This window comes from Lynx rufus, unplaced genomic scaffold, assembly GCF_022079265.1.
Source record: "Lynx rufus isolate CCGP_SWC_20201006 ecotype Redwood Valley unplaced genomic scaffold, mLynRuf1.p SCAF_9, whole genome shotgun sequence".
NCBI lineage: Eukaryota > Metazoa > Chordata > Mammalia > Carnivora > Felidae > Lynx > Lynx rufus.
The window spans coordinates 15,619,962-15,647,759 of record NW_025814897.1 but is presented as its reverse complement, the minus strand read 5'-3'; the positions used below and the strand labels follow the sequence as shown (position 1 = coordinate 15,647,759).

The 27,798-nt window shown below is 57.4% G+C and overlaps 1 protein-coding gene across 1 annotated transcript; it reads left to right on the top strand.

Moving 5' to 3' along the window:
* The first annotated feature begins 6,530 nt into the window (after positions 1-6,530).
* FXYD2 (FXYD domain containing ion transport regulator 2) lies at positions 6,531-13,520 on the top strand. Its single transcript, XM_047071194.1, has 6 exons — positions 6,531-6,549; positions 10,996-11,034; positions 11,216-11,290; positions 12,960-12,996; positions 13,187-13,217; positions 13,351-13,520. The coding sequence occupies exons 1-5, from the start codon at positions 6,531-6,533 to the stop codon at positions 13,209-13,211; spliced, it is 195 nt and encodes a 64-aa protein (XP_046927150.1). The 3' UTR covers positions 13,212-13,217; positions 13,351-13,520.
* The last annotated feature ends 14,278 nt before the right edge of the window (positions 13,521-27,798 follow it).

Genomic DNA, 27,798 nt, shown 5'->3' with positions numbered 1-27,798 from the left:
CCGAGTTTGTGCTCCGAGGGGCAAAGCCAAAGTCCAGCCCGGGCCCGCCCAGCTCCAAGCCCGGCTCACTCTGTGCTGCAGAGGAAAGGGCTTAGACCCATCAGGTGCACGTGAGAGGAGGCAGAACTTGGCCTCGTGTGAGGGAGTCCCGGGTTCCCTCAGCTGTGACAATCCCCAACCGGAGTGGCTGTCCATCTGGAAGTGTTCAAGACCCTCCGGGCAAAAATGGACTCTGCGAATCTGCCCAGGACGGCCTAATCTGGCCAGGTCCGGGCTCCGGTTGAGGACTCCACTCCCCCTCCCACCCCCCACCCACATGGATGAGCCCCTTCCCCCTCTCTGGACTAGCACTGCAGGGCCAGGGAAGAAGACTCCAGAATCCAGGCACGGATTGCTGTCTAGTGTGTGTCTTCCTTCTGGACCAGTGCTCTGTGCTGGCAGGACTGTCCACCTGTCCACTTCGTCCCCAGACAGGTGACTGAGGTCTGTCATTTGGTTGGATACAGAACTGTATAACTTGGTTATATGGGAAAGTTGACCGGTTGTGCCTTTTCCCAGAAGGGAATGCTGAATCCCCTGGCCTCGGACAGTGATCTCAGGTGTCCTGCACGCTTTACCTCCCAGCTACTGCCCCCCTCCCCAGGGATCCCACTCCAAAGATTTTCAAGTCTGCGCACAGAGGTGTTTGTGTTATTTCACACCACATAAAAATAGGTCATTCTGCCTACTGGTCCCCCAGGCTGTGGCCCTCCCTACCATTCTGGGGTGTTTTTTTTTTTGCAGGTTGTGGATTGGAACTTGCCAAATTGTTCTTGGAAGAGAGTCAGAGGCAGAGTGCAAGCAGCAGGGAGGGTGGGGTGGGTGAGGGGGATGCCAGGCTGAAGCACATGCCAAGGTCACCGGGCTCTTTCTCTCCTTCCTCTGGGGAGGAGGGCTCTGCCTTCCCAGGGATCATGGGCTGGCAGGGGTGGCCGGGCAAAGCCAAGGTGGGAGGGCGGTCCAGCTCTATCTGGTTCACCCCACCTTGTCCCCAGCAGAAGAGAGAAGGAGAGAGAGAGGGAGAGATCAGGTGTGTTTACCTGAGCCAGGGGAGAGGCTTTGGAAATACCTGTCTCCGGGCCACGAAGAGGAAGAATGTCACCTCTCACCATTAGTGTGATTCATTGCTGTCACAGCCGAACTCCAGGGGGGCAGAGACAGCCAGCTCAAGCCAACCGGTTGTGGATTTTAGGGAGCCGGCTCCAGCCCTGCGCCTGCTTGCACAATAATGGGGCACCTGCCAAGGCAGGGATGTCAGAGCAGGTGATGCTGGATGGGACATCATGGAGGACGTGGGCTGGTCGGGGCTGTTGCGGGGAGGGTCTCCCGCACTGCTCAGAGGAGTGGGATCCGGCCTCAGAGCCAGGCTCGGAGGCAGGCCGGTGGAGGAGGAGGAGGCTCAGGACATTCTCTGGCATTCCCCTCTTCTCTCTAGCTGTGCGAGCTCAGGCAGACGCCGGCGCCTCTGTCACTGTCTTCGCAAAATGAAAGGCTTCCTAGCCATAGGGTAAGCTGGGCCCCAGTTATCACCCTGAGAAAGCCACGGAAGCCTCAGTTTCCTCACCTGGGCGATGGGTCCACCGATCCCTCTCCTGTTCCCTCCCAAGGTCAAAGTGATACGACGGGCACGCAAACCCTTTGAAGAGTCTACATGTGGGTATTGTGTTGTTAATATTTTTACTACCATCCATTTCCTTATGCATCCTTTCTTTGAAAGCAGGGTGGCCCTTCCGTGAGACCCGGGCCTGAGCTCTGACTTGCCTCCGTAACACTGCCGTTTCCTCCTCTGTGAGATGGGGACCACAAAACCTGCTTGGCTGAGTCACTGGAAGGAACAGAGCAGATCAAGGAGGCAGAAGCTCTTCAGAACTATCGAGAACCACGAAGTGGACGGAACTGTTACCGAGGAGGGATTTCTGGCCACCAGACTGACACTTAACAGACACCAAGAGCTGAGGCCTGGCACAGGCCAGACTCGGCCAAAGAAAGGACAAAGATGATTATAAAGCCAGATATGAGCCATCTGGGCCATGCCCGTGTAATCCAGAAGGTTGTGGAGGAAAGGCAGGAGCAGAGAGGGTGGGCTTGCTCCTGGAGGTCTTCCTGGAGGTGGTGAGCCTGGAGCTATTTTTCAGAGATAAGGGGGAATGGGGTTACCAGGAGGTGAAGACTGCAGCTGGGGAGAATAGCCTCTAGTCTAGGTCAAGCCCAGACTTGAGTTCTGAGAAAAGTCAAGAATGCATTTCTCTCCAGGGTATTCACTGCGGGAGAGGTGGGTCAAACGGGTTTGCCCTCGTCACCAGCTGTAGAAACAGAAGTGGACGTCCCCATCCCCTGCCAGCTCAGGGAGCAGAAAGCTTCCGTGACCTTGACTCTCACAGTACATTGCCCTTTGGCAGCTCCCACGACCTGTGTGCCCCACGGCTCAGGTCATCTTGAAGCCAAGACTTAAGGAATGGACCCTCCAGGACCCACCTCCCCTGGCCTCGCCTTATAAGACCCCGGTGACCCTGGCGTCTGAGGCTACAGCAGGAAACAGGAGCCCACACTCCTTGGGGTTCAGGAACTCTGGGCGGCACAGATGGGTCCCGGGAGCTGCCACCTTCCTTGCCAAGGGGCCGTGCATGCCATGCAGCCGAAGACCGACCCCAGCCCGGAAACAGAGCTTTCTAGCGGTTTCTGGCTTCTTTCCAGCCGGGAGCCAACACCAGGAGGATTGGCTGGGGACCTCGAGGCCGGGGCTGCGCGCTCTGACGTGCAGCCCCTAGACACGCGGGGACGGTGGAGCTGGAGAACCCCATCTTGGGAAGGCTGGTGGAGGGGGACCCCCAGGCGGAGAGCGCTCAGCTGACGCTCCAGCGTGCCACCTCCTTATCTTACCATCTCCAGAGAGACCACCCAGACTCCTGCCCTGAGACTGAAGATTCAGGGCACGGGTGGAAGGCTGCCCGGGGAAGACAAGGGAGACTGAGGCATGGCGACCAACGACATTGTCCCACTGGGTGCGACAGCGCTAGAAGAGGGACCCGGGACTCGGGGCTACCTCTTCATACCTCCCGAAGATCGCCTTGATCTGTGGGGCTTGGGAGGAAGGCAGTGGATGGCTGGAAGGCCCCCTCTGGCTCCAGCCTAGAATACTCAGACGAAGGGAGGGAGGCTGGGAGGTCTTTGCCTGCCCTGGAACCTTTCCGGGACTCCCACCCCCTTTGGCTCCGTATCCCGAGAACGACGAAAAGAAATGCAGCCGACCCCGACCCCGGCAGCGACCAGCAATGCTGTGTAGGTGTCGCAAAGGGGTGGGAAGGAAGGCTGGAGGTCCTGGGGCTGGGGCGGCTGGCAGAGATCGTGCTGAGGGGCAGGAGGGGGAGGGGCTCTGGGAACCTGCTTCAGGGACCATCTTGGCAGGGGACTGAGCCCGGGGCAGGGATTCCAGGGAGCGTGCTTGCCTCCTGGAAGGCCATTTCAGGTGAGGATAGCGAAGCGACCATTTATTAGGGCTTTCTTTGGTCAGGCCTTTTACCCACATGCTCTCAATTCCTACAACGACCACGCGAGGTAGGTGCTGCCACCCCATTTTACAGACGGGAAGAAGGAGACCCGGAGACGTGACCTTCCCCCAAGCATCACAGAGTCCACAGTGAAGAGCGGGGGTGCAAAGGGGCTCGATCGAGCGTGGCGTGGACCGCTGGCCGCAGGCGGAAGGAGCCGGGGGCTCCCTGATGAAGAGCAGGGCGTCTCAGAGGGGGACTTCCCTGTCCGCAGTGTCAGCCAGGCCGATGACCTCAGCTGGAGGCGGAGGAGAAGCCCGAGGGAGGACTTGGGTGTGAGCAAGAAAGGGTGGACCTTCTTGACTCGGCCTCGGCCTTCCCCGGAGAGGAGAAATAAACACTGGCATCAAAATCGCCCGCAGGGCTCCGGGCGGAGAGCTGGGGGTGGGATGTCCCCCGAGGAGGACTCCGGGGGAGGTGCTGGCAAGGTGTGGGGGTTGCTGGCCACCCACTGTCTCTCCGTGGGGCCTCCCTAGTTCCTGCCGCCTCTTACAGAGCAAGTGATTTCAGAGAAGGAGGCTGCGGTAGGCAAGGTCAGGGCCCGCCTGTGCCCCTAGAGAAAGGATTTCACCGCTGGGACTTATTCGCTGAACAAAGCCAGGGGCCCGCCACAGGCCAGGTCCTTTTCTAAGCACTGGGAATCGACGAATGAACGCAGCAAACAAAAATCCTCGCTCTCCAGGGGCGCCTGGGCGGCTCAGTCGGTGGAGCGTCCGACTTCGGCTCAGGTCATGATCTCACGATTCGTGGGTTCGAGCCCCGGGTCGGGCTCTGTGCTGACAGCTCGGAGCCTGGAGCCTGCTTCAGATTCTGTGCCTCCCTCTCTCTCTGCCCCAATCCACTCGCATTCTGTCTCTGTGTCTCTCAAAAATAAACATTAAAAAAAAAAAACTCCTTGCTCTCCTGGAGCTCAACTTTTAGCTGGAAGAAAGACCAGAAAACGATGAGGAAAATAATTGGTAACTCACCACATATGGTAAGTGCCAGAGAGAAACAAAACAAAACAAAACAACTAAGAAGGGATTTGAGATGTTGCAGAGGGTAGGTGTGAAATTTTATTATTTTTATTTTGATTTTATATTTTTAATATATGTATTTTTAAGCTTTATTTATTTATTTAGAGAGACAGAGAAAGAGCACGAGCAGAGGAGGGGCAGAGAGAGGGAGCGAGAATCCCAAGCAGGCTTCACACTGTCAGGGCAGAGCCTGACGCAGGACTTGAACTCACAAACCATGAGATCATGACCTGAACTGAAATTAAGAGTTGGATGCTTAACCGGCTGAACCACCCAGGTGCCTGCCCCTCAGAGTGTGAAATTGTAGATCGGGATGTCAGGAAGGTTCTTCTGAGTCAATCTATGAAGAACGATGTGAGCAAGGTTAGCCAGAAGTTCTCTGGAGGAAGAGTGCTCAGGAAGCGGGAACAGTCAGTGCAAAGGTCCTGAGGCAGGAGCACGCCTGGAGGGTTAGGAGACCATCAAGGAGACTGGTATGGCTGGAGGAGAGAGAAAAGGTGGGAACGTTGGAGTCAAGGTCAAAGAGGTCGTTAGAGCCAGATTAAGGAGTGTCGTAAAAGAAAGGAGTTTGGTTTACATCCCGAGCCCTCAGAGGGTTGGAGTAGGAGAGTGAACCCTTTGTAAGTGATGGGGATGGGCGGGATGACTTTGGAGGTTCATTCCAGTTAGCGAGTTCATGACACAGGGTCTCTTTTTGGGATCCAGATGCCTTCCTTCACTGCATTAGGGTCCGGTAGGTAACGCAGACTGAGTCCGTGTGTGTGTTTGGGGGAGGGTGGGAAGGGACTTCCGGCTGCGATCTTCACTTTCCTGAACCACCGATATGTTTGGACCAGGTAGCTTCCGAAACGTCATCTAGCCCCGAGATGTATGAATCTTCCAAAGCGTCCCGCTTGGGGAATTTCCGCTCGGCAGCCCTGAGCTGAGTGTGCAGGTTTCCCCTTGGGAACGTGTGACACAGCCTGGTCGTGGGAGCCGCTCGGCCCCCCGAGCAGGGCCCTCAGGACAGACCTCAGCCCCTCCAGGTCACGCCCCTCCAGGCCCCCGGTTCTCCATTTCCCCCGGGGTCTTCCAGCTTGGAGGTGGCTCTCGCGTGGGGCAGGGTCGTCAGTCGTCCCCTCGGGGCAGGAGATATGGCTAAGGAGGGACAGAGAGGCATCTGACCGGAGCCAGGGAACAGAGACTTGGTGGAGAGCCAGCTTGGGGGGCTGCTCTGTATCTCCTGTGTGGGCTCCTGGCTCCTGCTGGGGACAGGCCCCCTGTATCTATCTCCCCGGGACCAGAAGTGCTGTCTTCCGGCCATTCCCCGAGGCCTCGTGAGGGCTGCTGGTGTCTCCGGCTGGGCCGCTGAGGTGGGGCGGGCAGGTCTGACGTCACAGCCTGCGGGAAGTCACCGGGAGCTACGACGGGGGGCCCAGCTGAGGAAGGGTAGACGGCCGTGGAGCTGCTCCACTCGGCCCCCGGGCCCCCAGCTGCTTCCCTTCTCTGCCTACTAAGGACACAGGAGGCTCAGCTGAGTGAAGGCCTACAGGATACACAAATGGCCCCGAGTATCTCCCTCAGTGACCTCTGCAGGCCCCCTGGGCAGCCTGGAGGGCACTGGCTGTGGCCTCTCTCCCGGGCACACAGGGGCCCATGGCTGTGGCTCGCTTTGCTGTGGCTCCCAGCTTCCCCCCTTCCTCGGGTGCCCGGTGGAGTTCAGAGAACGTCTCACGTGGATTCCCGCCCCAGCCCGCCCCAAGGGGCAGGCAGGCGCGAGGTGAGGGCTCCCCTGTCAGTCCCTCCTCCTTGACTCTGTCTCTTCCTGCCTGTGGGCTTGGGCTCCACCGGGGCCAGAGGGAGGGAGGGCCGCACTTTCCCTCCAGGCCCTGGGCCACCAGCACGTCACCGCTCTCTCCCACCGAGGACACAGCCGACAGCTCCTGCCATGGACAGGTGGTACCTGGGTGAGTCCCCTCAACCCCATGCCTCCCACCTGCTCAGACTCGGATGCAGGTGTCTACCTCATCACGTTCAGGGGCACCACCTGCTCCCCAGAAGTGCAGGGGGGGGCGGGAAGCAGAAGCGAGGACAGACGGAGGCATTTCTAGACAAGGGCATCTCAAGGTGGAGTCCTGGGCACGTGGTGATCTCTACTCTGAGCATCTCTGTGCCGCTGGGGCTGGGAAGACAGCTGGTCCCGAAGCCTCCCTTTCTGTCTGTCTCTCCATCTGTTCATCTGCAGGAATTCTAAAGCCAGGCTGCTGGGTTTAAATCTTGCTTTCCCCACTTCCTAGCTGCCTGACCTCTGGCAAGGTATTAAACTTCTCTGTGCCTCAGTTTCCTCATCTATAAAATGGGGATGATGATAATACTTCCCTGACCTCAGAGCTGCGATGATTATGTGACTTGATTTTCATTACTTGCTTACAACAGGGCCTTGCACATTAGAGTTACAAATGCAGATGACAACTTGTTTTTCCGACTTCCCCTTTTGTCTGAAACCACCTCTCACTCTTTCCCCTGTCTATCTATCTATCATCTATCTAACTTTCCGCCTATTTTTTTTACCCCTTATTCCAGATGGGATCCGCAATAACTTACAGAGACAGACAAAATGCGCCAAGATGCCAGGAGAATGTGTAGGAAGGGGCACCGGTGTCTTGTGTGGGAGAGTGACGGTAGCTTTGGGAGCCCAGCCTTGGGGGTCTGGCTTTCTAGCCCTGGCTTTGTTACTAATGGGAGGTTTCGGTTAAATCCCTCAACCTCCATGCCCCTCAGTCTTCTTGGGCTGCCCAGTGGGAGACACGGCACCTCCCCGGCCACCTCCAGGGGCCGTTACAAGGAGCACATGACCAGCCTCAGTTTCTTTACCTGTAGAACGGAGCAACCGCTCACTCAGTGGGACAGTGCGTGTAAAGAGCCTGACACATGGTCGGCCCCTACTGAGCATGAGCTGGGTTGTAATATTCTCATGAATATCCATCGCTTGGTTCTGGAAGCTGAAGGTTGCCGAATGGGTGTTGGGGCTCCTGGTCTGCGAGGTCATGACATTCTCTCCGTCTCACCCCGTGCTAATTTTCACTGGAGGGGAGTTGGCTTTCCTGTGTCCAGCAGCTGACGTTCAACAAAAGGTCAATGCCGTTTATTTCTCTAGTCGGCACAAATGCGACAGTGACAATAGTGACACTTGCTGTGTATCTGGTCCCGTGCCCGGCTCCCTACATGCATTTTCTCCCTTTCTCCTCACCACAACTCCCTCAGGTAGGGAACAGTCCCATCTTACAGACGAGAGGACTGAGGCACAGAGAGGTTCAGGAACTCGACAGGGGTCACTTACTTAGCAGGTAGAGGAGCCAGGAAATGAACTCAAACTTTGATCCCCTACAGCCGCTCAAGGAGGATTAAAACATGGTTCTTTTTCTTTGGAAGGACCAGCCCCTCCTTGGTGGACACTGACTGCTAGCTTGGGTCCCTTGGCCCCATGGAACATCAGCCTCTTCTGGAGGCCAGTGCAGTGAACTAGAACTTAGCCGGGAACGTGAACAGCCATGGGGTCCCCAGCCCTGGGGTCCCCGAGGCGAAGGAGGCCACCACAGAGTGGGGAGGCAGCCTCAGAGGTGTGGGGAAGCACCTGACCCCTAAAGCCTAAGGCCTGCCTGTCATTCTCCACTCTGTCCGTCACTGGCTGTGTGTCCTCGGGCCAGGGCCCTACCCTCTCTGTGCCTCAGATGCCTCATCTGTAAAATGGGAGCTCACACAAGGCACAAGGAAATAATAATTGGGAAAGCGCTTTGTGAATTATAAAGACAAGACGTTCTCCCCGTGGCAGGACTTGGCCCCTTCCTTGAAGGAGCCTACGTGCAACCTGGGCAGCTGGTGTGGAAGCAACTGGATTGCAGGAGGAAAATGCCAGAGGCGGCAGGAAGAGAGAGATTAGTGAGGGATGGCTGGAGCCTTTCTGGCTGAGGTGCGAGCTGCTAGAGGCAGTTTTGATGGATGAGGGGAAGAACAGGAGCGGGCAGGCGTGGGGGTGTGAACGCATGGTGGGCTCGGCGCGGGCCTTGAGGTGGGAGAGGGGCGGGTGCCTCGGGACCCCCTCAGGGGAGCCCTGAATGCCGGGTAAGAAATAGCAGCTGCAACAGTGATCTCCACGGTGGTTGGTGAGGTGGGCGGCTGCTGGGGTTGGGGGCCTCTGGGGGCCCCGTGACATCGTCCCCCAAGCTGTAGAACCCGCTGAACGTAACTTTGAAAGTGCCACTTCCCCGTCGCCACAGCCCCAGCCACGACGTCTCCGGCCTACCTCTCCCCGCCCCGTCTCTGGAAATTTCCTTTGGGAGGATTTGGGAGCCCAGCCAGCCCCTCCCTGCCCCTGCCTGCCCCCTCACCTCCTCGTGCCTCGGAGGGAGCCCCTCCGCTCACACTAGGGTTTCTCTTGTGACTGGGGTAAATATTACCCAGCACTGTTAATGTTTAATGCCCCCACCTCACCCCTGGCCACCCCACGGCCCGGCACTCTCCCCGCAGCAGAGGCAGAAGAGGGCAGTGGAGACCAGCCCAGGCCGCTGGGGAAATGGCAGGGCTGCTGGCGGACGACGGTGAGTGTGTGCGAACGTGTGCGAAGCAGGTGGTCTCTCCTTGGGCCACCTTTGGACGGATGAGTTGCACCCCTGCCCCCTGCCTTCCAGAGTCCCCGGCGCCCCTCCCCCACCCTTGCCACCCAATCCTAAAAGGATTTTTCGAAACAATTTCTTTGAAAAGAGGATCCTGCCTTAACTCTGCTTGAAGGCAGAGCCTCGGGGGCCAGGGAGGCGCTGGGGGGTGGGGGTGAGGGTGAGCTTCTGTCTCGGCCTCCTGGCACGCACCTATCCTGGTACAATGCATCTTGGGGGACTATCCAAGCTCGGAGCAGGAGGTGGAGGGGGCCAGGCTGGCTTTGGGGGGAGAGCCCCTCAAGTTTGGGACAGCCCTGGAAGGATCCTGCCATGGGGGTGATTCGGGCCTGGAGGCTAACAGGGGCCTCTGTTGACCACGGTCGGCTTTGAGCCAGACCTAGGAAAGATGAGGGCTTCGGGCGGGGTGGGATCACCAAATGGATGGTTTCCTGATGTGGTGAGGGGAGCCGCCAGGCCAGTCGTGGCTCTGGCGCTCACCCCCCATGTGACCTTGAACAAGACCCGAACCGGATCCTGGGAGACAACCTCGGTGGGCTCCTGCGGGAGGGCGGGATCGGGCCCCCGCAGTCACCCCCGTAGGCCCCGGCACTGACCCCGCCTGGCCAGGGAGGCTGCCCTGGGGATAACCGGGCTCACCAGGCCCCAAAGCCCCCCACCGTGACCCAGGGCACGGTTGAGCACGCCACTGGAGGTGACAACTTGTGCCTTCCTTCTACCTTACGCACGGCTTACTTACCGCCCAGAAGGGGCTGGAGCAGGGCGGGACAGAGGGGCCACCCTCAGCCATGGCAGCAAAGCTCTGGCCAGGTGCCCCCCGGCTGCCCAAAGACAAGTGTGCTCTGTTTACGGGGCTGGGGGGCAGAGCTCCACCCCTGGTGGGGGAACACCACAGGAGGCAAGGGACCGGACCATACTTGACCTTGAAACATCTTGTTCCTTCTGACCATCTGAGAGGCAGTGTAGCAAAGGGGTTAAGCACCTCGATTCTTGGCAACCTATTGCCTGGGTTCAAACGCCAGCTCTCCCCCTTTATGGCATGTGACTTAACCCCTCGGTACCTCTGTCCTCTTATGGATCATATTGGAATAATATTAATGCTTCATAGGGTTGTTTGAGGGCTAAATGAGCTAAGGTTTTGTTAGCCTTGGACTGGCATGTGGTAAACACCATCTATTAATGTCTCTTCAAAGGATTTGCTTCCCGTTGAGGATAGAAACATAAGCGAGAAGAATCTAGAAACCTGAGTTCAAGACCCAGTTCTGCTTCGAACTTTCGTGGGGACTTTAAACAAGTCTCCAGACTGGGCCTCGGTTTTCCCCTTCTGCTCAGTGAATGTTAAGGGCCTCTCCATTCGTTGCATGAATGTCGCTAGGCATCTGCTAGGCGTTCAGTAGTCACATGGAGAGGGACTAAGAAGTCACGTGGAGGTGAGTCTAATGGGAGATGTCTCCCTCGGCCTTGCTTACTACCGTAGGAAGCAAAGAGAGGAAAGAGCCAACCCCCCAGGGTTTCCAGAGGCCCCCACAGGCAGCACAGAGCTCTGCTTTGGATGCTTGGTATTTGGTCCCAAGGTGACTCTATCTGAAGCAGCCTAGGACAGAGGTCCCCGTTGGCAGTGGCGTTAGAGGCCCACGAGCCTCCTCGTGCCCACTTGGCCACTTGGGGCTGATGGATGGGACGGATGTGAGTTCCACGGCTCCTGCGACACGCTCACCTTGCCTCTGGCTCTCTCTGCAGGTGGCAACCCCACAGGGGATGTGGACCCATTCTACTACGGTAGGCCCGGCGGGTCCCTCCTCGGCCCCTCTCTGGCCACCACGCGCGGATGCCCGGGTCCCGGCACCCCCCAGTTATGTTCCCCCATCTTCCCCTGTTAGCATGGGGCTGCTGCTGGGGTGGGCTGTGAGGAGGGGTGCCTGGGGCGACCATCCCACCTCCTTGCCCTCTCCTTCCTCAGACTACGAGACCGTCCGCAATGGAGGCCTGATCTTTGCTGCCCTGGCCTTTGTCGTGGGGCTCATCATCATCCTCAGTGAGTGGGGCTGGCCTCATGCTGGCGGGGCGGGGGGGAGGCGCTGCATGGAGCCTCATCTCTTCTCAAAGCCACTGGGCACTGGTTCCCCAGGTGGGGGTGGGGGAAAGCCCTCTCACTCGCTTCCCAGATCCCAGAAGGGAAGTGAGTCTTTGCGCTCACCTCCATTGCCCCATGCAGGATGTGGGAACTGACCGACACCCTGATAGACAGAGGCACCCCAGGATGCCTCCCTACTTGGTCCTTGGACCACCCAGAGCAAGTTCCCTTTTCCTCGCGTGCGCCCTCTGGTGGCCAGTGGAGGAGCTGCTGAGATGGGAGGGCAGGCTCTTCCAGCCCGGGACACTGCGGTGTCCTCGAGGTTCAAGGGGAGGGAACCAACCTCCAATGGACGCCTCCCTTGACCAGATCCGGTCACTTTCCTTTCTTGGCATGAGCTACATCTCAGTCCGTTTATTTTTTTTTTTAACCTTTATTTTAGAGAGAGAGAGAGACAGACGGACAGAGCATGAGCAGGGGAGGGGCAGAGAGAGAGGGAGACACAGACTCGGAAGCAGGTTCCAGGCTCTGAGCTGTCAGCACAGAGTCCGACGCGGGGCTTGAACCCACAAACCGTGAGATCGTGACCTGAGCTGAAGTCGGACGCTCCACCGACTGAGCCACCCAGGCGCCCCCATCTCAGTCCATTGAATCCTCTCGGCAACACTGAGGGATGGTCAAGGCTATCACATTTGATAGATGAAAACCACTGACCGTGGCAGGTGCACCAATTTGCTCTGGGTTCCACAGCCAATCAGAAGCAGAGCTGGGTTCAGCTGTTTCCCCCCCCACCCCTCCCCACCCCCCGGCCCCCCGCCCACTGCTGGAAAGCAAATGAGGCTGGGAGCCAGAGGCATCAGGACCCACTGCTAGTTTACTATGGATCCCCAACTCCCCGGGCCTCAGTTTGCACATCTGTTAAATGGGGACGATCCCACCGATAAAGCCAGGGCTATCATCCAAAGACATGGCAGCCAAGAAAGCATTCAGGCATAGGCATAGAGTGTTCTGGGGGAGCGAAGGGTCCTTGTATATCTCCCAGCCCCAGCCCGGCCCCAGCAGGCACACAGCAGGCACTTAGTAAAGGCTTATTGGCTTGTTTTGCTGCAACCGGAAGAAACACACCCAGAAACGCAATCAGTTCTGCGTCCTGGGATTCTAACCCGTCCATGGTTGGTGCCATCCCATCTGAAGGCTTCGGTCTGCAGACATGGCCGGTCTCCCCAGTTCATCCGGAAGGTGTCTCAAGGGCAGCACCGTATAGTGGTTGAGCACACAGCTGCAGGAGGCAGGCCGGCCTGAGCAGAGATCTTGGCTCTGGCCTCACAGTCGTCCTCCTCCGAGAGCTTACTGAGCGGCGACTATGTGCCCAGCCCTGGTGCTGGGGGCACCGCGATGGCCCAGGCTCGGCTACTGCTCTCGGCGCGCCCAGCCTACCACGGATCCACTGCGGTAAATGTTTGTTGACGGACTGACCGAACGGCTTGGGCCCCTGAATGCTTATGGCCCCGCCATATGTGAAGACAGAAACAGTCACCTGTGGCTTTGGCAGAAGGGAGGGAGGGAGGAAAGGGAGGGTCTCCTTGGAAGCGAGCGGTTGAGGGAAACTCACCTCCTTTCTCTCTTCCAGGCAAAAGACTCCGCTGTGGGGGCAGAAAGAAACACCGGTGGGTGTCTGCCCAGGGTAACTGAGTGAGGCAGGGACACGGGTGGAGGGGGATGGGAAGGAGGGCCAGGCCAAGGATTTTGGTCTCTGAGGCCTTTGAAGGGGGGTCCCCAACCTCAGGGACCCCCCCCCCCGGACTCACCACCTCCTCCTCTGACCTCTCACCTGTCTTTTTCCCTCCCCCACCCCAGGCAAGTCAACGAAGATGAGCTGTAATGATGGGTAAGTTGGGGAGGGACAGGGGAGGGGGCCAGCCAGGGAGGGCTGCGGAGAGAAAGGTCGATGAATCAGGAATGAAACAAAAGGCCCTGCTTCGGCCCCCACTACAGCCCAAATCCCATCTTTGTCTTTTCAGAGTCTGCCGTGCCCCCGTTGCACTGGGGTCATTGGGAAGCCTTCCCTGAGCTGTAGACCTTTGTCCCCAGCACCGCCAGGCCCTCGGCTGAAGGAAGCGCCAGGCTCCGTGTGACCCCTGGGTGCACATGGCCTCCTCCCACCTCTCGGCCGCCTCCTGTTAATAATAAAGCCAGCCTCAGAGATGGCTCCTTCCCTGGCCTCCCTCCCTCCTCCTCTATACCTGCCACGACCAACTCGCCCTTCCAAGCTGGGGTGCAATGCGGCCTGGTCTCTCCCGGTTTTCAATGAACTGCTCAGGTGCCCGTGCCTATTAAAGCAGGAAGTTTCGTAGGACCACCTGCGGGCCTCTTCTTGCCCCCCGAGCCCCATGGGCAGAGGACTCAGCCTGTCTTCCCAAGGCAGAGAGAGAGAGAGAGAGAGAGAGAGAGAGAGACACAGCCGGGAAGTCTGAAGGTCAGCGTTGATCGGGTGCTGCTTGGGTTTCTGCCTCAGGTCCTGGACGCTGCTACTGGAGCTCTCTGCTGGGGGTTCCCGCAGACATGCCCTGAGCTGTCTGTGACCACAGCATGCGCCCTGCCATCTCACACGTGCGCCAGCGTGCCGGGCCGGGCGGGTCCGGGGGGCCTGGCGCAGGCTTTGGCACACTCTCTCCCTACCCGCCTCCCGACCTTGGTGCTGAGCTCAGGCCGCGCCCTTTCCACTCTTGGGGCTCGGGGACCCCCATTGGGCCTATTCTCATCCACGTATCGGGGTGCTACCCTGGCGAATCCCAGGGCCGAGGGGTGCACAGTGACGGTGGGGCCCCTCGGTACCCTTTCCTCCAGCCCCGTCCACGGTGGCAGGCAGCCGTCCATGGACAACTTGACCCAAGATGGTGCCAGGCTGCCTCTCCCACCAGTGCCCAACTTCCTGATGCCTGCGGCCTCCTTGCAGCGCAGCACGGTCCCCTCTGGCCGTTTCGGAAGGAGCCTGTCTTCCCTCTTCCACTCTCCCCTGCGGAAGGGAAGGATCATGGCACCACCTAGTGTCCAGTCCCCCCATCAGGACCTGCAAGCACGCCAGGGCAGGGAGGAGACAACAGGCAGGGGAGCCCGGACAGCAGCACGTTAGTGGAGTTTAAGATGAACAGGGTGTGTCTGGGGGCCAGAGGCAGGCAGGCCACCGTTCCATTTGCAAACTGAGTCCTCTGTCTTCTTCCACGGCCCCCAGGCCCTGAAGCCCCCCGACCCTCGCAGAATCGCAGGAGGTTTGAACACAGAAGATCCTTAGCAAAACAGACAAGCTTCACTTTTCAGAGAGGGAAACTGAGGCCCCGGGAAAGGCAGTGACTCGTGCAGGTGACGCAGCCCGCCTGGATCAGGGCCAGAGCTAGAAACCAGGTCCCCGGTGACTGTTCCAGCTTTCTTCTCACTGACCCCTGGGGGTGGTGGGCAGAGCCCCACTGACCCCCTGTGGGCTTGGAGAGCTGAGGGAAAAGAGAGAGGGGCTGGCGGGAGGACACGTTCCAGGGAGACCAGGAAAGCCTGGCCGCTTACAAGCCGGGGCCAAGGTCTTTACAACACCTGCTCCAGATGGGGGCCCACCGACGACAAATGAAATGTGACAGGCCACATCCCTAAATAGAATTCAGTATTTCCATACACAAGATGGGGCGTGGACTCGAGCTACCGGTGATGATGGGAGAAGTGAACGGGAATTGGGGGAGGTCTGGTCAGGGGCGCTTTCCACAGGAGGTTGCCTCCTGAAGCTTCTCCATGCAACAGCAGGACAGACAGGAAGAGGGGGTGTTCCAGGTCTGTGGGCCACCTGGGGAGGAATACGAGCAGTGGGGAGGAGTTACACTTCTAGAATGTTCTATACACGGGCCTCTCAGGGTGCCCACTGGGAGGGGAATTCCACAGGGGTAATGGTCCCAGGTGAACCGCTCCCCTCTCCACCCCTGGCCGCAAACCCTCCACCCTTGTGAAAACTGAGGCTCCTTTGGGTCCCGGGTTACACACCCCAGAGAGCCCAGACACCCAGCATTCCCTCCAGAATATTGAATATGAATCTTGGGGTGGGTGAAAACTGATGCGTAGCTAGCTCCCAGCAGGTTCTGGAGACCAGCGAGGGCTGAGAACCATGGACCCAAGTGCCATTCTGAGGTCTGTGACCTGTTCCTGGTCAGGGCCCTTATGAATACTTTCCCTTCCCTGTCCACAAAGCTCACATGGGCTGGGAGCTACTGACTTTCGCTTGACTTTGGGATTTCTCACAATTCAGACATGGTTTGAGTCACAAAGAACAACTGGATGAATTACTCTTCATCATACAACAGCAACAACAACAACAAAACGCCTGGTCCGAGGGGATGCAATTCCCACTATCACCACCAGGGGGAGCACGTGTCTCAGTCCAAACCTTCGAATTCGGCTTTTTCAACTCTGTCTTTCCAAGGCCCTTGGCTGACAGTAGGCCCCCCTGAACGGTCCGCCTGGTGCCCTGGTTTCCTGGGAAAGCTGGGAGCTCTTCTCATTCCGTTTGCACATCCTGCAGGTAGATCACTTGCCCCATTCTGGGGGTGCTTCTCGGCTGTGGGTCTGGAGCTCTCACTCCTTCCGGAAGGTAGGGATCCAACGCGGTCTGTGCATCTTCCCCAGTGCTTGGGGTAACCACGAAGCCTCTAACCCTACGGTCTGAGTTAATCAATGGCATGAGCAGGACCTGAGAGAGGCAGAGCACGCTCCTCTCGACTCCAGCCACAGGAATTCTGACTTAACTGTTGAGATGTTGGTAGTTTTTAAGCCCGCCCCCAGGTGGATTTGTCATGGAGGCCCAGCTGCAAGTGACTGGCCTGGTAGGCGGGCCCAGCCAGGGCGGTGAGGAGGGTGGGAGGCAGGGGGAACACATACCGGGTGGAGACGCCGAGGGTCCAAGAAAACTGGACCTGCTTCGCGGGCCGACAGCGCCGCCCTGCCCCAGAGGCAGCCTCGCCCCAGCACCCTCCACAGGGAGCTTTCAGGGCATAAAAGGTGTGTGCCGACCTTGGATCCTAGGGCCATGGGGTCTGTTCCCATGCCTGCTCCGCCCTGGCATTTCCTCGCGGCCTCCGTGCATAGGAAGAGTGGGGCATGAGGGCAGGAGGGGCAGTATCAGGGCGGGGACCCCATCAGCTCGCGTCGCCCCCGTCCCAGGCTGGAGTGCCCAATGCCCGATCTCCCCCAGCCTCTGCACACTGGTGCATGGGGAGCTCACCTATGTGTGGGGTGGGGGCTGAGAAAGAGCCCGGGGTGGGGGGCGGCGGGAGATCCCCTCTTGGGCATTCTGGCTAGGTGGCCCCCTGCCCTTGGCTTCCCCATCACAGGGACTGCCGGCTTGCACCGAATGGTCCCTGGATCCTGCAGGCATTGACCTCCTTTCCAGAGTGAGGGTGCCCCCGGCATGGGCCTCTGGGTTTTCTAAACCTTGGGGGACTCCCCTGCGCCCCCAGCAACCCCACACTCTCCCAGGCTGATCCAGGAGGGGTGCCGTAAATGGGCCACCGTAAGCATGTAGTCTGGTCCCACCTCGATCGGAGGCAGTGGGGTCTCTGGGCAGACAGGGTGGAGGGGGGGTAGTGGCCTTGCTGAAGAGGGCCCGGAGCCGAGAGGGGAGTTGAGTCCTCCCCCAGGGGCTCCTCCTGTTCCTGCCAGCTCTGGGGCAGTGGGCGGGGGTGGGGGACGGGCTGGAGAGATTAATGGCCTCCCTGTTGATCTGTGGCCCCGGGCGGCCGAGCTCTGAACTGCGGTTCAGCAGAGGCCTCTGGGGCGGTGGCAGCGGAGCGCCCCTTCATCGTCCACCTGACACACGCTAGGCTGGAGGGAGATCAGACGCAAATGCCACCGCTGCTGCCATGGTGGTGAGTCCCCGGCTGGGAACATGGATCAGGTAGGGCCTCGGAGCCAGGGCCACTTGGGAGGACGGTACTGAGCCCCGGGCTAGCCTGCGGGAGCCAGACGGGCACCCAGGTGACCCAGCCGTGGAGGGAAGCCCCCTGCTCAGCCTCGGTGGCCTCCCTCCCGCAATGGGGACACTTCGTGTTTGCAGTCGAGCGACTGAAGGCTTGGAAAGACATCCTTCTTAGAACTCGGAACCTTGGCGCTCGGGGCTTCAGCCTCAACCCTGGAGGGCTCGGGGAGATGGCAGGGGCGACCCGAGTCAGGGGCTCTCCCCGCAGGTGTCGGTGGGGGGCCTCGTGCCTGGAGGGAGCTGCGTGGGGTGCGGGTGGGGCAATCCCCAAGCTCTGATTTGGCATCTTATTTTCTCCCTTGTTGGGCTGCCTGTTCCGACCCTGTGTCACCTTCCAGAGTCCTGCCTCCCCAGGGTCTCCTGGCTGCTGTTTGTCTGTAGAGCTCTAAACTTGGTTCCCTTTTCAAGAAATTCTCTCTGTCGCTTCCCCAAAGGGCTTCTTTGGTAACACTAGGAGGAGTCCCCCAGGTGAGCGTGGCAGAGGAAGGGCAGAGGAGTGGAAATTTCCAGCTGGGACAGCGGGCTGTGGCCCCAGAACGTCACCGGTGCAGCCGGTGCAGGAGAAGGTGGAGAACGGGGCTCGCTGCCAGCTTTGCCCTCAGCCTGCTGTGTGACCTTGAGAAGAGCCGAGTCTGTCTCTGGACTTGGCTTTGGGAAATGCAAACACGAGACAAAAATTCCAGGCATGGGCTTCAAAGTCAGGGGGCTGAGGGCAAGGGTAAGTGCGGGAGTTGTGGCTGACCCCCTGTTCCTTCCAGCCCCCGGGAGAGCCATGCTCAGGGGGAGCTGGGTGTTTGTACGCGTGTGCACGCACACGCGCACACACACACACCCCACAAATACACACTTGCTTCCTCTTCCTGGTAGTTAAAGCAGAGGCACCCTGCAAGTGAGGAAGGCAGACAAAAAGACGCACTTGACAAAGCGTAGAAGATGAGGCCGGCTTGGCCCCGAGCCAGGAGCATGTTGAATTCTCTCGTGGTCTTTGTTTCCTGAAAGGCCTATCAATCAGGAACAGAGTCGTGCCAAACCCAGCCTGCGTGGGGAGTTGAGTGTCCTCCGCTCTGAAGTGAATAATATTTCAGGTCTCATGTCCGTGGACCATAGGCGTCCGACACAGTTAATAACATCATCGGGGAGTGGCCTCAGCCCTCAGATGCCTGCCCAGGGCGTGCGTGGGACAGGCCCTGCTGGGTCTCAGCTACAGCTGGACCCTTCTTGACCTGTCCTCCTCAGCACCCCTGGAGACTGCTGGGGGGGCCCCATCCCTTCACGTCTGTCTGCCCTGCGGCCCGATCTGATGGCTCACCCACCAGTCCCCAGAGCCCAGCCTGCCCCGGGCACGTAGTACGTGCCCACGAAGTGTGGGTTGAATGCACGCATGACTGGCCGACCAGAGGGCTGAATGAGTGACGAGTGATCACCCACAGCTGGCCCTACCACCTCCCGCTCCCCCAAGGGGCCAGGAGAGCTGCTGAGTGTTGCCATCGGGGCAGGTGGCTGCGGGGTGCTGGGCATGTGGTCACTCAGGAAGTCCTACCGCGGGCCTGTCCAGGGGACAGCCAGCATTTCTTCCTTGGCATCGCGGTAAGGATCACAGGCTTTGGGACCAGCCAGCCTGGCTTTCAGACCCTGGCTTAGCTAATTGTGACCAATGGGACTGTGGGCAAGTCCCTCCTGAGCCTCAGTTTCCCCAGTGGAGAGACGTTTCCTAACTCTCCGTGGTTCCTTGCTCCCGACCAGTCTTTAACGAGCTGAGGCTGTTGATGATTGTTGCTGAGGCTCTTTCGGTGCTAACACTGGATCCGTGGCCCCTTCCCGGACCCCTCGAGGCTCCTCAGCCCTTTACTGCTTTCCTCTTTGTTCTTCAGTGTGTTTTCCTCAGGACACCGTTCAAGAGGATCAAGGGGTAGGGGTCCTCGGGGCCGCCCTCCCCCTCGCCAGGTCTCAAGGAGAGGCCTGTGCCACCAGAGGCCCTGGCTTCAGACACACCTTAGCACCACGCAGACCTGGCCTGGTCCACCCTCGAGGAGGCCCCACCCCTGGGCCACGGCCAGCTCAGTGTGGGCGCCCCAGTCCCTTTGAGACCAGTGGAGGGCGGTCTCTGGCTCCCGTGCTGGGACCCGGGAGGGTTTGTGAAAAAAGGGGCTTGATGACAGGTTTCCCCTTGGTGTATTTTTGAGTGTGAGCGTATGTGTGTGCGTGAGAGAGGGTGTGCGCGCGTGCGTGTGCGTTCCTGGTGGTGTTGGAGCTGGGGAGGGGCCCGGCAGACGGTACGGGAGTGTGGCCCCGGCAGCAGGAGACCTGGGTACCGGGCTGAATGCACCCTGCCTCCCTGCAGGCCCCTCAGCTGAGAGTAAGGGCCTGGATCAGAGGATTCCATTTGCTCATCCTTTCCAGTAGTTCTCAGAGGCCGAGGTGGAAACAGCTGGGACAGGGAGTGAGTGTGTGGGGCACTGCTTGGGGTAAGGGCAGAGACTCTGAGCTGTGAGGGAACACAGAGGCCCACGGTGCCCCATCCCCTCTCATGGCACTAGGGGGAGGCAGATACCCAGATTCCCTGCACACAGCCTTGTGGACGAGGGGTCTTTGGGGCCGTGGAGACTACCCTGCGGTAGGGAAGGCAGCTGGATGACTGACCCCAGAGGCCAGGCCGAAGAAGGGGAGGCAGGCTCCTGCCCCTCCCGAACCGCCCTCTCCGGGGAGTAGAGCGCCGACGTTCTGGGCCACCTGTCAACCCTCCCTGGAGTTCGGCACCGAGCCCCTTCTGCAGATGAGGCAGGATTTCTCCAGACCCTGGGGTCTCTGGACAAACTCCTGATGTCACCTGTCCCCAGATTGGAGGTAATTCCTGACAGTTTAGGAAGACCGACTCTCTTCTAGATCTGATATTTTCCCTCCTCTCAAACCATGCAGTGTATCAAGCAGGCATCGTGCCATGGGAGAGGCCCCGGAAGTGGGGCAGAACAGACGTGGGTTCGAGGCTTGGGTCTGTCACTGACTAGCTGGGCAGCCGCGGGCAGACCCCTTCGTGTCTCTGAACCTCAGCTTCCTCTTCTGTAAAATGGAGACTATAGGACTCAACTCATTAGAGGTCGAGTGAGATCATGTATACAAACATGTCATAAAATGCTACAAAAACACAATGTGGATGTTAATTCAGTGGTGAAGCAATGTCAACCAAGGCTTTCATTGACTTGGGGACTGCATACTGTTTCGGTCGTTCATTCAGCAACATATTGAAGTATTTGAATATCAAGTGATGTGCCGGGCACTGTGTTAGGGGTTTTGACAAGCTTAAGTGGAAATTCTTTATGAAACGACAGAACATAAACCCATGAAAGATTCTTCCAGTCTAGCGTTTCCCAGATGCCAGCCCCTAGTCTCACGCTAAGCTGCTTACATACAAATTACCTGGGAAATGTAGAATATAGATCCCTGGTTCTGCAGCCTGGGATTTCTCTGTCTCCTTTGCCCCGCCTGTGGGTGCACGTGTGCGTGCACGCGTGTGCGGTTGCGTGGTTGAGTTTGGGAGCCATTGACCTAGTTCACTGAACAGTGGCATCTGAGCCTCACAGAGGGAAGACGCACTCGGAGGTCGGCAGATCACACGTCAAAGGCTTTGGGGGCACCCATACCTTTTACGCTTTTCCACAGGGGCAAGGACGGTCATTCTCAGGTCTCCGCATAGAGGTTTGGTTTCTGAGGATGTGCCTCCGCAGAGTGCCCAGAATATGGGATCAGAAGGCCAAGCTCTGTCATTTTAGTGGCTGCTCCCCTCTAGCAAGTCACTCGCTTCTTGAAGCCCCAATTTCCTCGTCTGTAAAATGGGGCTATTGAGGCCTGTCTCATTGCGGGGTTTTCCTGCGAGCATGCTTTGAAGGTGGCAAGGCTCCACTTTTTAACTCTGGGAATAGCCAGACCCAGATTGGCTTTAAAAAAAAAATTTTTTTTTAACGTTTATTCATCTTTCAGAGACAGAGACAGAGAGACAGAGCATGAGCGGGGAAGGGGCAGAGAGAGGGAGACAGAGGATCTGAAGCAGGCTCCAGGCTGCGAGCTGTCAGCACAGGGCCCGACGCGGGGCTCGAACCCACAAACTGCGAGATCATGACCTGAGCCGAAGTCGGATGCTCAACTGACTGAGCCACCAAGGCGCCCCAGATTGACTTTTATAAGGAGAAATCTCACAGACTAAACTTCCTTCCACTTCCCCCAAGTCCAACTGGATCTAATGTGGAAAGATAATCCCCTCAAGGGAGTGGCCCCCTGCCCACCTGGCCGCGTCCTGCTGGTCTTTGGGCGACACCTGCTGGCCATGGCAGGTACTGCAGCCTCCCCTACCCAAACAAATCCACAGCGAAAACTCGCCCATCTCTTTGGACATTCACAGCCACACGCACACACAGTGAGGTAGGTCGGTGTTATGCTCCCATTTTACAAAGGAGGAAAGCGAGACATGGTTCTCCCAGTTCATGAGTGGATCTCTGACTGTGGACTGAATCCAGGTGGTTCAGCCACATCTCCTCCACACCCCTCGCTCTTAGCCTGGGCAGGATGGGGAATCATTCCCTCCTAGGCAGAGGAGGGCACCTTACATCGTCTTGAAATAGGAACTGGGATGAGAGGAGCGGCCAGGGTTGGGGGCTGGGTCTAGGCTGGTCAAGAGAGACTTATGTTTGTGCCACACTAGGCAGAAGACCAGCACATCCGGCTGTTTTCCACCCCCACGGGAGCTAGACCGAGGGCAGGGGCTTCAGCTGAAGCAGGATAGTCCGAGGAGCCCCAGAGAGGCCATCTGGCCAGGTCGCGAGGTGAGGGCTTTGGGACAGGCTGCCCAGTGAGCCGAATGCATCTGTACCCAGGGGGCACAAATTCAGCTGTTTTAGGCAGTGGCTAGCCTGACGTCCGGTGCGTGTGTATACGTGTGTGTGCGTGGGGGGGGAGGGGGCCATACCTGGCCACAGCTCCTTCTCAGCCAGAACACGTAAAGTGTGGTGAATGAGAATGAGGATTCAGCCTTAGTTTTTAGAGATGCACACTGAAAGATCTACGGGTGTAATTATATAATGCATGCAATTTGCTTCAAAAAAATCCCTGGTGATGGGAAGTGGTGGGGGGCGGGAATATGGGAATAAAAAGGAAACGAGATTGGACACGAGTCAACAATTGTGGCCGTTAGAAGACGAGCACGTGGCAATTCGTTATACTATTCTCTCTACTTCGGATGTGACATTTTCCTATATTAAAACCCTTTACAGAAAATGTGACAGCCGGAACACTACCAACCACCTCCAAGGGCGATAAAGCAGGATGAAGGCTCTGAAATCAGCCTGTCCAGCTCAAGGCTTGGGCATCTGATGCGTTGGACAAGTTACTTAATTTCTCTACGCCTCAGTTTCATTACCTGTAAAAGGGGGATGATAATAATTCTGGTCTTAGAGGACTGTTTCGAGGTTTAACTGATATTATGCATCTATCGTACTTAGAATAGTGCGGGACCCACAGCAAGTGTTCAGTTATAACAATCATTATTATCAGGAGTGCGTGACTCTGGTTATAATTTGCCAAAAGGAAAAAAGCTACCTTGGCTGATTCAGACAAGCAATTGACCAATCCGTTCAGCTCCAAGGTTCTACCCAGGGCGTCTGGAACGACACGGCCCTCGTCCCCTGGTTCTGGGTGTCTCAGATGAGTGGGCACACATCACAGAGCCAGGTTCTCTGGAAACCCCTTCTCCCAATGCCCGATGGCTGCTGTGTCCTTTTCCCTCCAGCTCGGCCTATCCAGGGTCTTCCTGTCATGCAAGCCCACCTCCTGCTTTGGTTTTCTCTGAGCTTAAGGAGCGTTCTTTACAGATTCATCAAATCTCAGCCCTAGATGGGGCCTGAAGGGCCATCCAGCCCAGGGACGCCTGGGTGGCTCAGCTGGTAAGGTGTCAGACTCTTGGTTTCAGCTTGGGTCATGATCTTGCAGTTCATGGGATCGATCACCTGCCTCGGGGACAGCACAGAGCCTGCTTGGGATTCTCTCCCTCCCTCTCACTCTGCCCCTCCCCAACTCATTCCCCCCCACCTCAAAAAAAAAAAAAAAAAAAGTCATCCAGTCCAGTCTGCGTGACCTGGGCCATGAGGACCACAGTAGACGGAGTATGGGCCCGGGAGTCAGGAGCCCAGCAGCTAAGCCCTGCCCTAACACTCAGGCCAAGTGACAGGGGATGTTCTCCATCCACCTGGCCACCACGTCCTCCTTTGTGACACAAGGTGCTTGTGGCAAATGGTCTCCAGCCCCCTTCCCACTCTGATCTTTTGACTCGGCATGTGGGCCTCCCTTTGTTGCTCTCTGTACGTCTTCCCCACGGGGGTGCGAGCTCCCCCGAGGCAACACATTCCATGTTGGGATTCCTAGGAACACTGGGCACTGCCTACGTGAAAGCTGGGAACTGACTCGCTGAAAGAATAAACACACTGACAAGATGCGGGAAGTGGCCAGCGAAAGGACAGAGTTTTTAGACCAGGAGATGCGGGAAACAGATCCCTAGATACCTCACACTGTGTCTGCTACGTGGAGGTTCGCCACGCCCGTTAGCGTTTCCAAGGTTCTGGGCACCTGCTAACCTTTGGTCATTCCAGTGTTTCCCAAACCTATTTGGTCATAACTCCGTTCTTGCGTATAACCTATTTCCTTCTCGTGACACGCTCGAGGAACGTGGTGTTCGATCTGTTTGCCTTTTCAGCTGGTTTTGTTCAACGTCAAGTCAAGCCTGGTAAAGATACTAAGCTCTCGGCGCCATTGTGGCCTGAAATTGGGACCTCTGGTTCCTCAGTCCCATGTTCTCAACTGAGGTCTGTCCCCCTCCCTGGGGCTGTGAGGATTTCAGAGGCACGGACAGTCTTACCCCATGAGTATGTATAAGTGGCACTCTTTGACCCACAAGGTATCACATCCACCCACCATTCAACAAATGTGTCTAATCGCGCTCACCTCCCCCGCCCCCCAGACAATCCACATCAGGGTCACGGGGCTGAGGGGAGCGTCTCGGCAGTAATTCACGGAAAGAGGCCCTGCTTTGAGCATATCGGCCAAGAAGGCCGTTCAAGCCTTGGTCAAAAGTGCGAGTAGTTTAGAGACCTCTCGAAGGGGTGATAGTGCCTGTCCTCGGGGCTGCTCACGTCTGGAGGGTTGGGTCCATTCTGGTTCTAAGGGAGCTGGAGTCAAAGTGGCGAATGTGTAAAAAGGGAGACCGGGAGAGTGACGGGTCTGGAAATTAGCTCAGAAAAGAGGAGGTTGACGAAACTGGAGTCTTCAGCCTGGCGGAAGGAGGGCTTTGGGGGAGGCCACCGTAGCTGTTCTCAAATATCTGAAAAGCTGTCGTCGGGCAGAGACCGGGCACATCCTGAGGGCTACGGCAGACTGCGTTCAATAAAGAAAAGAGTGCGTACGTGATCATGAGTAGTAAAGTTAGCGTGGACTTCTGGTTGGGCAGGGAGCCCCTCGTCCCTGGAGGCATTCAAGCAGGGACTGTATTAGCACCTGTCCGGTGGTGTAGGAGAGCCTGCGGGTGTGATGGGCCGATACAGTCTGCTGCCCCCCCCCCCCAGCGTCCTTGTCTGCCTCTGCTGTCCCAAACAGCCTTTTGCCCACTGCCGCAGCACCCTGGCTCTGTCACTTTGACCTCTGGCAGGTGGATTGCCTGTTCAGAGTGACTGGAGGGGCTCCCTGGGGTGTTCCCCGGCTCTCGGGCTGTGAGGGGCATCTCAGCCCTCCGTGCATATGGCCCCCGTCACAGTGACAGGAGGGGTGTTGCCCACAGAGGGGGTGTAGAGACCACTTGGGCAGCACTGTCTTCTACCCCCAGGATCCTCCGCTTTGTGGACTGACAGGTCCGGCCCGTTGTGAGATGGCCAGACTTCTCAGGAAGAGGACTTGTCATCAAGTTGAGGTCACTGCCACGGGCCCAGCCTGGACTTCCCCTTCACCGTGAAGGACAGTCCCCTGGGGGAGCTGTGGCATTTCTGAGCACCTTCTGTGTGCATAGCACTGTACAAACACATAAATTACACACTGTCTCTGAAGCAAAGGATTGTGGGACGAGCCCTGGGCCAGAATCCAGAAAATCTGGTTCTAGACCCAGCTCAGCACCACATTGTGGCCTGAGGAGTGTTCCTGGGATGGGTTCAGGTTTTGCTGGACCCAAAACTTACACACCCCTTGGAGGGACTTCTTTAAGGAAAACAGTACAAGGTTATTATCATAATATTAGGCACAAATGCACGGAGTTCCTTAGAATGATAAAAAGGACAGTGCAACAAATTACAGATCTTGAAAAAATTCACAAATACCACAAACATCACAAAATCTGAACAGTGTTTGTGTCCACTGCCCGAGACACCTCTATAATGCTTATTTAAAAAAAAAAAAATTGTTACAATGTTGCACAGACTGGCTTCTGACTCCATGCAAACACTTTGACCCTTTCTCTCCACGGTGCACACACGCACGGACCTCTCGGGCAGGCCCCTTAGCGGGTGGGCATATTGTGATACAACTGGGGCCCTGCCATTCTGCGGGACACAGCCCCGCGAGCAGGTGCGGTATCCACGCAGTAGGAGTATTCACGCAAGCCACTCTCCACACCGGGATGGCTACACCCGCCTGCCTGTGCAGTCCCGAGATGTATCTCACCAATCCCAAGTCAGACGGGGCTCTCCCTCACTCACTTTGGGGGATCCCGAGTCACCTCCCCCGAATGCACATCAGACCCATCCAGAGTGGAAAAGAGGAGCGATCGTAACGGATCACGCTTAAAACTGTTCTCCCAGAGTACCGACGGTGGCGGGCCGTGTGAGCACGTGACCCGGGCCCTATAGGACCCAGAAGCTTGGGCTGTGTTAGCTTCGCGGTATATCCGCCTCTGACACCACAAACCTCCCTGGGCTTCAGTTTCTTCCTCTGTGTATCGAGCAAAAACAGTTCCGGGCCCACCTGTCTATTTGTTGGCGAGGATCCGAAATGAATACACACTGAAGCCTTTGGATCCTGAAGGCCGTGCTCAATGACTAGGGCAATGAAGGCGACGGTGACGCTGGCTGAGACCGGCATTCGGGTCAGAACTCCCGCAGGCTCTTCTACCCTGCCAAGTGCTCACCTTCCAGGCCACAACTCCAGGCCGAGAATTACGAAGCTTAAGGCTTTGATTCCGGTTAAGGGACATGCCTCTCTGGAAGGCATGACCCGTGACGTGGTAATCAGGTCTTTGTAACTCTGTGAGGATGAGCTCGTCCAGTCGTTCGATCAACATTTACCGAGTGCGCCTGGTGTGAGCAGGCACCGGGCTGGGCTCGGCAGGTGCAAATCCAAAGGGAATGTGTCTCGAAGAGGAGACAAGTCAGACAGACACGGGCATGGATAGCCACAGCACGGGACAAAGAAATGAGAGCCACAGGCCATGCTGACACGGCCAAGCCGAGCTAGGCAAAGCCGAGCTAGGAGGAGGGCTGGCTGGGGCTGGGGCTGGTCCTGGAGAGCTGCGGTGTCTGGCCAGGCCTCACGGCCCGAGAGGGCTCACACAGATGGAGAAGGGGCGCTGTGTATTTGAGAAGGAAGGAGTGGAGAACAGCACACCCCCCCCCCCACCGCCCACCCCCAGACAGAAACGTGACCGTGAGCTTCAGCTCGACAAAATTTGGACTTCAGGGAACCTCTCTGGGTTGGCTTCTCGGCCCATCTGGGCGTTGTGAGCTGAGAGAGAACAGCCAAGGGGGGCCATGGGTACTGGGGGAGCTCCAGCCTTGCTGGGGGCTACTGCAGCCCCTGACAAACCGTCCCGAGACAGTGGCCTGAAAAAGAGTAGTGAGACCCCAGAGATCCCTTCCGTGGGGGAGAAAGCCTCCGGGATTTAAGCCTGGAACCGTGATGTTTCAATCCACCGTGTTGAGAGCGTAAAGTGGTACCTACCACATACCTAGACATCCCCCTAGACAAGCATATAGAAACGTGGTTTAAGGAAAGCCTGGGTAATTTAAGGATATATACTACCTTTTTATGTAGGCATCACTACTTATGAATTGCAGTGATTCATCTCAAAAAGATGGAAATATTTTAGATGTACGTGCATGCATTTGAAGCGAAAGTTTGTGTGTGTGTGTGTGTTTGCTTCTGAGTATCTGTGTACGAAAATTTGTATCTCTTTGTTTCTTTGCCCGTGTATGTTTGTGGGTACGCACACAGCTCCCTACATAGGACAGGACTGGGACATTACATATCTGTGCTCACCTCACCTCTGGTGTTAGGAAGGGATCTTGTTCATGATTCTTGCTCAACTCATTCGGTGAGGAAACTGAGCCCAAAAAGGCAAAGTGACTTGTCCGACCAAGATCACACAGATGGCTAGGGTGGCCTAGAGGAGATTAGAACCCAGGATTTCTGATTCACAGTCCAGGACTCTTTCTATAACATG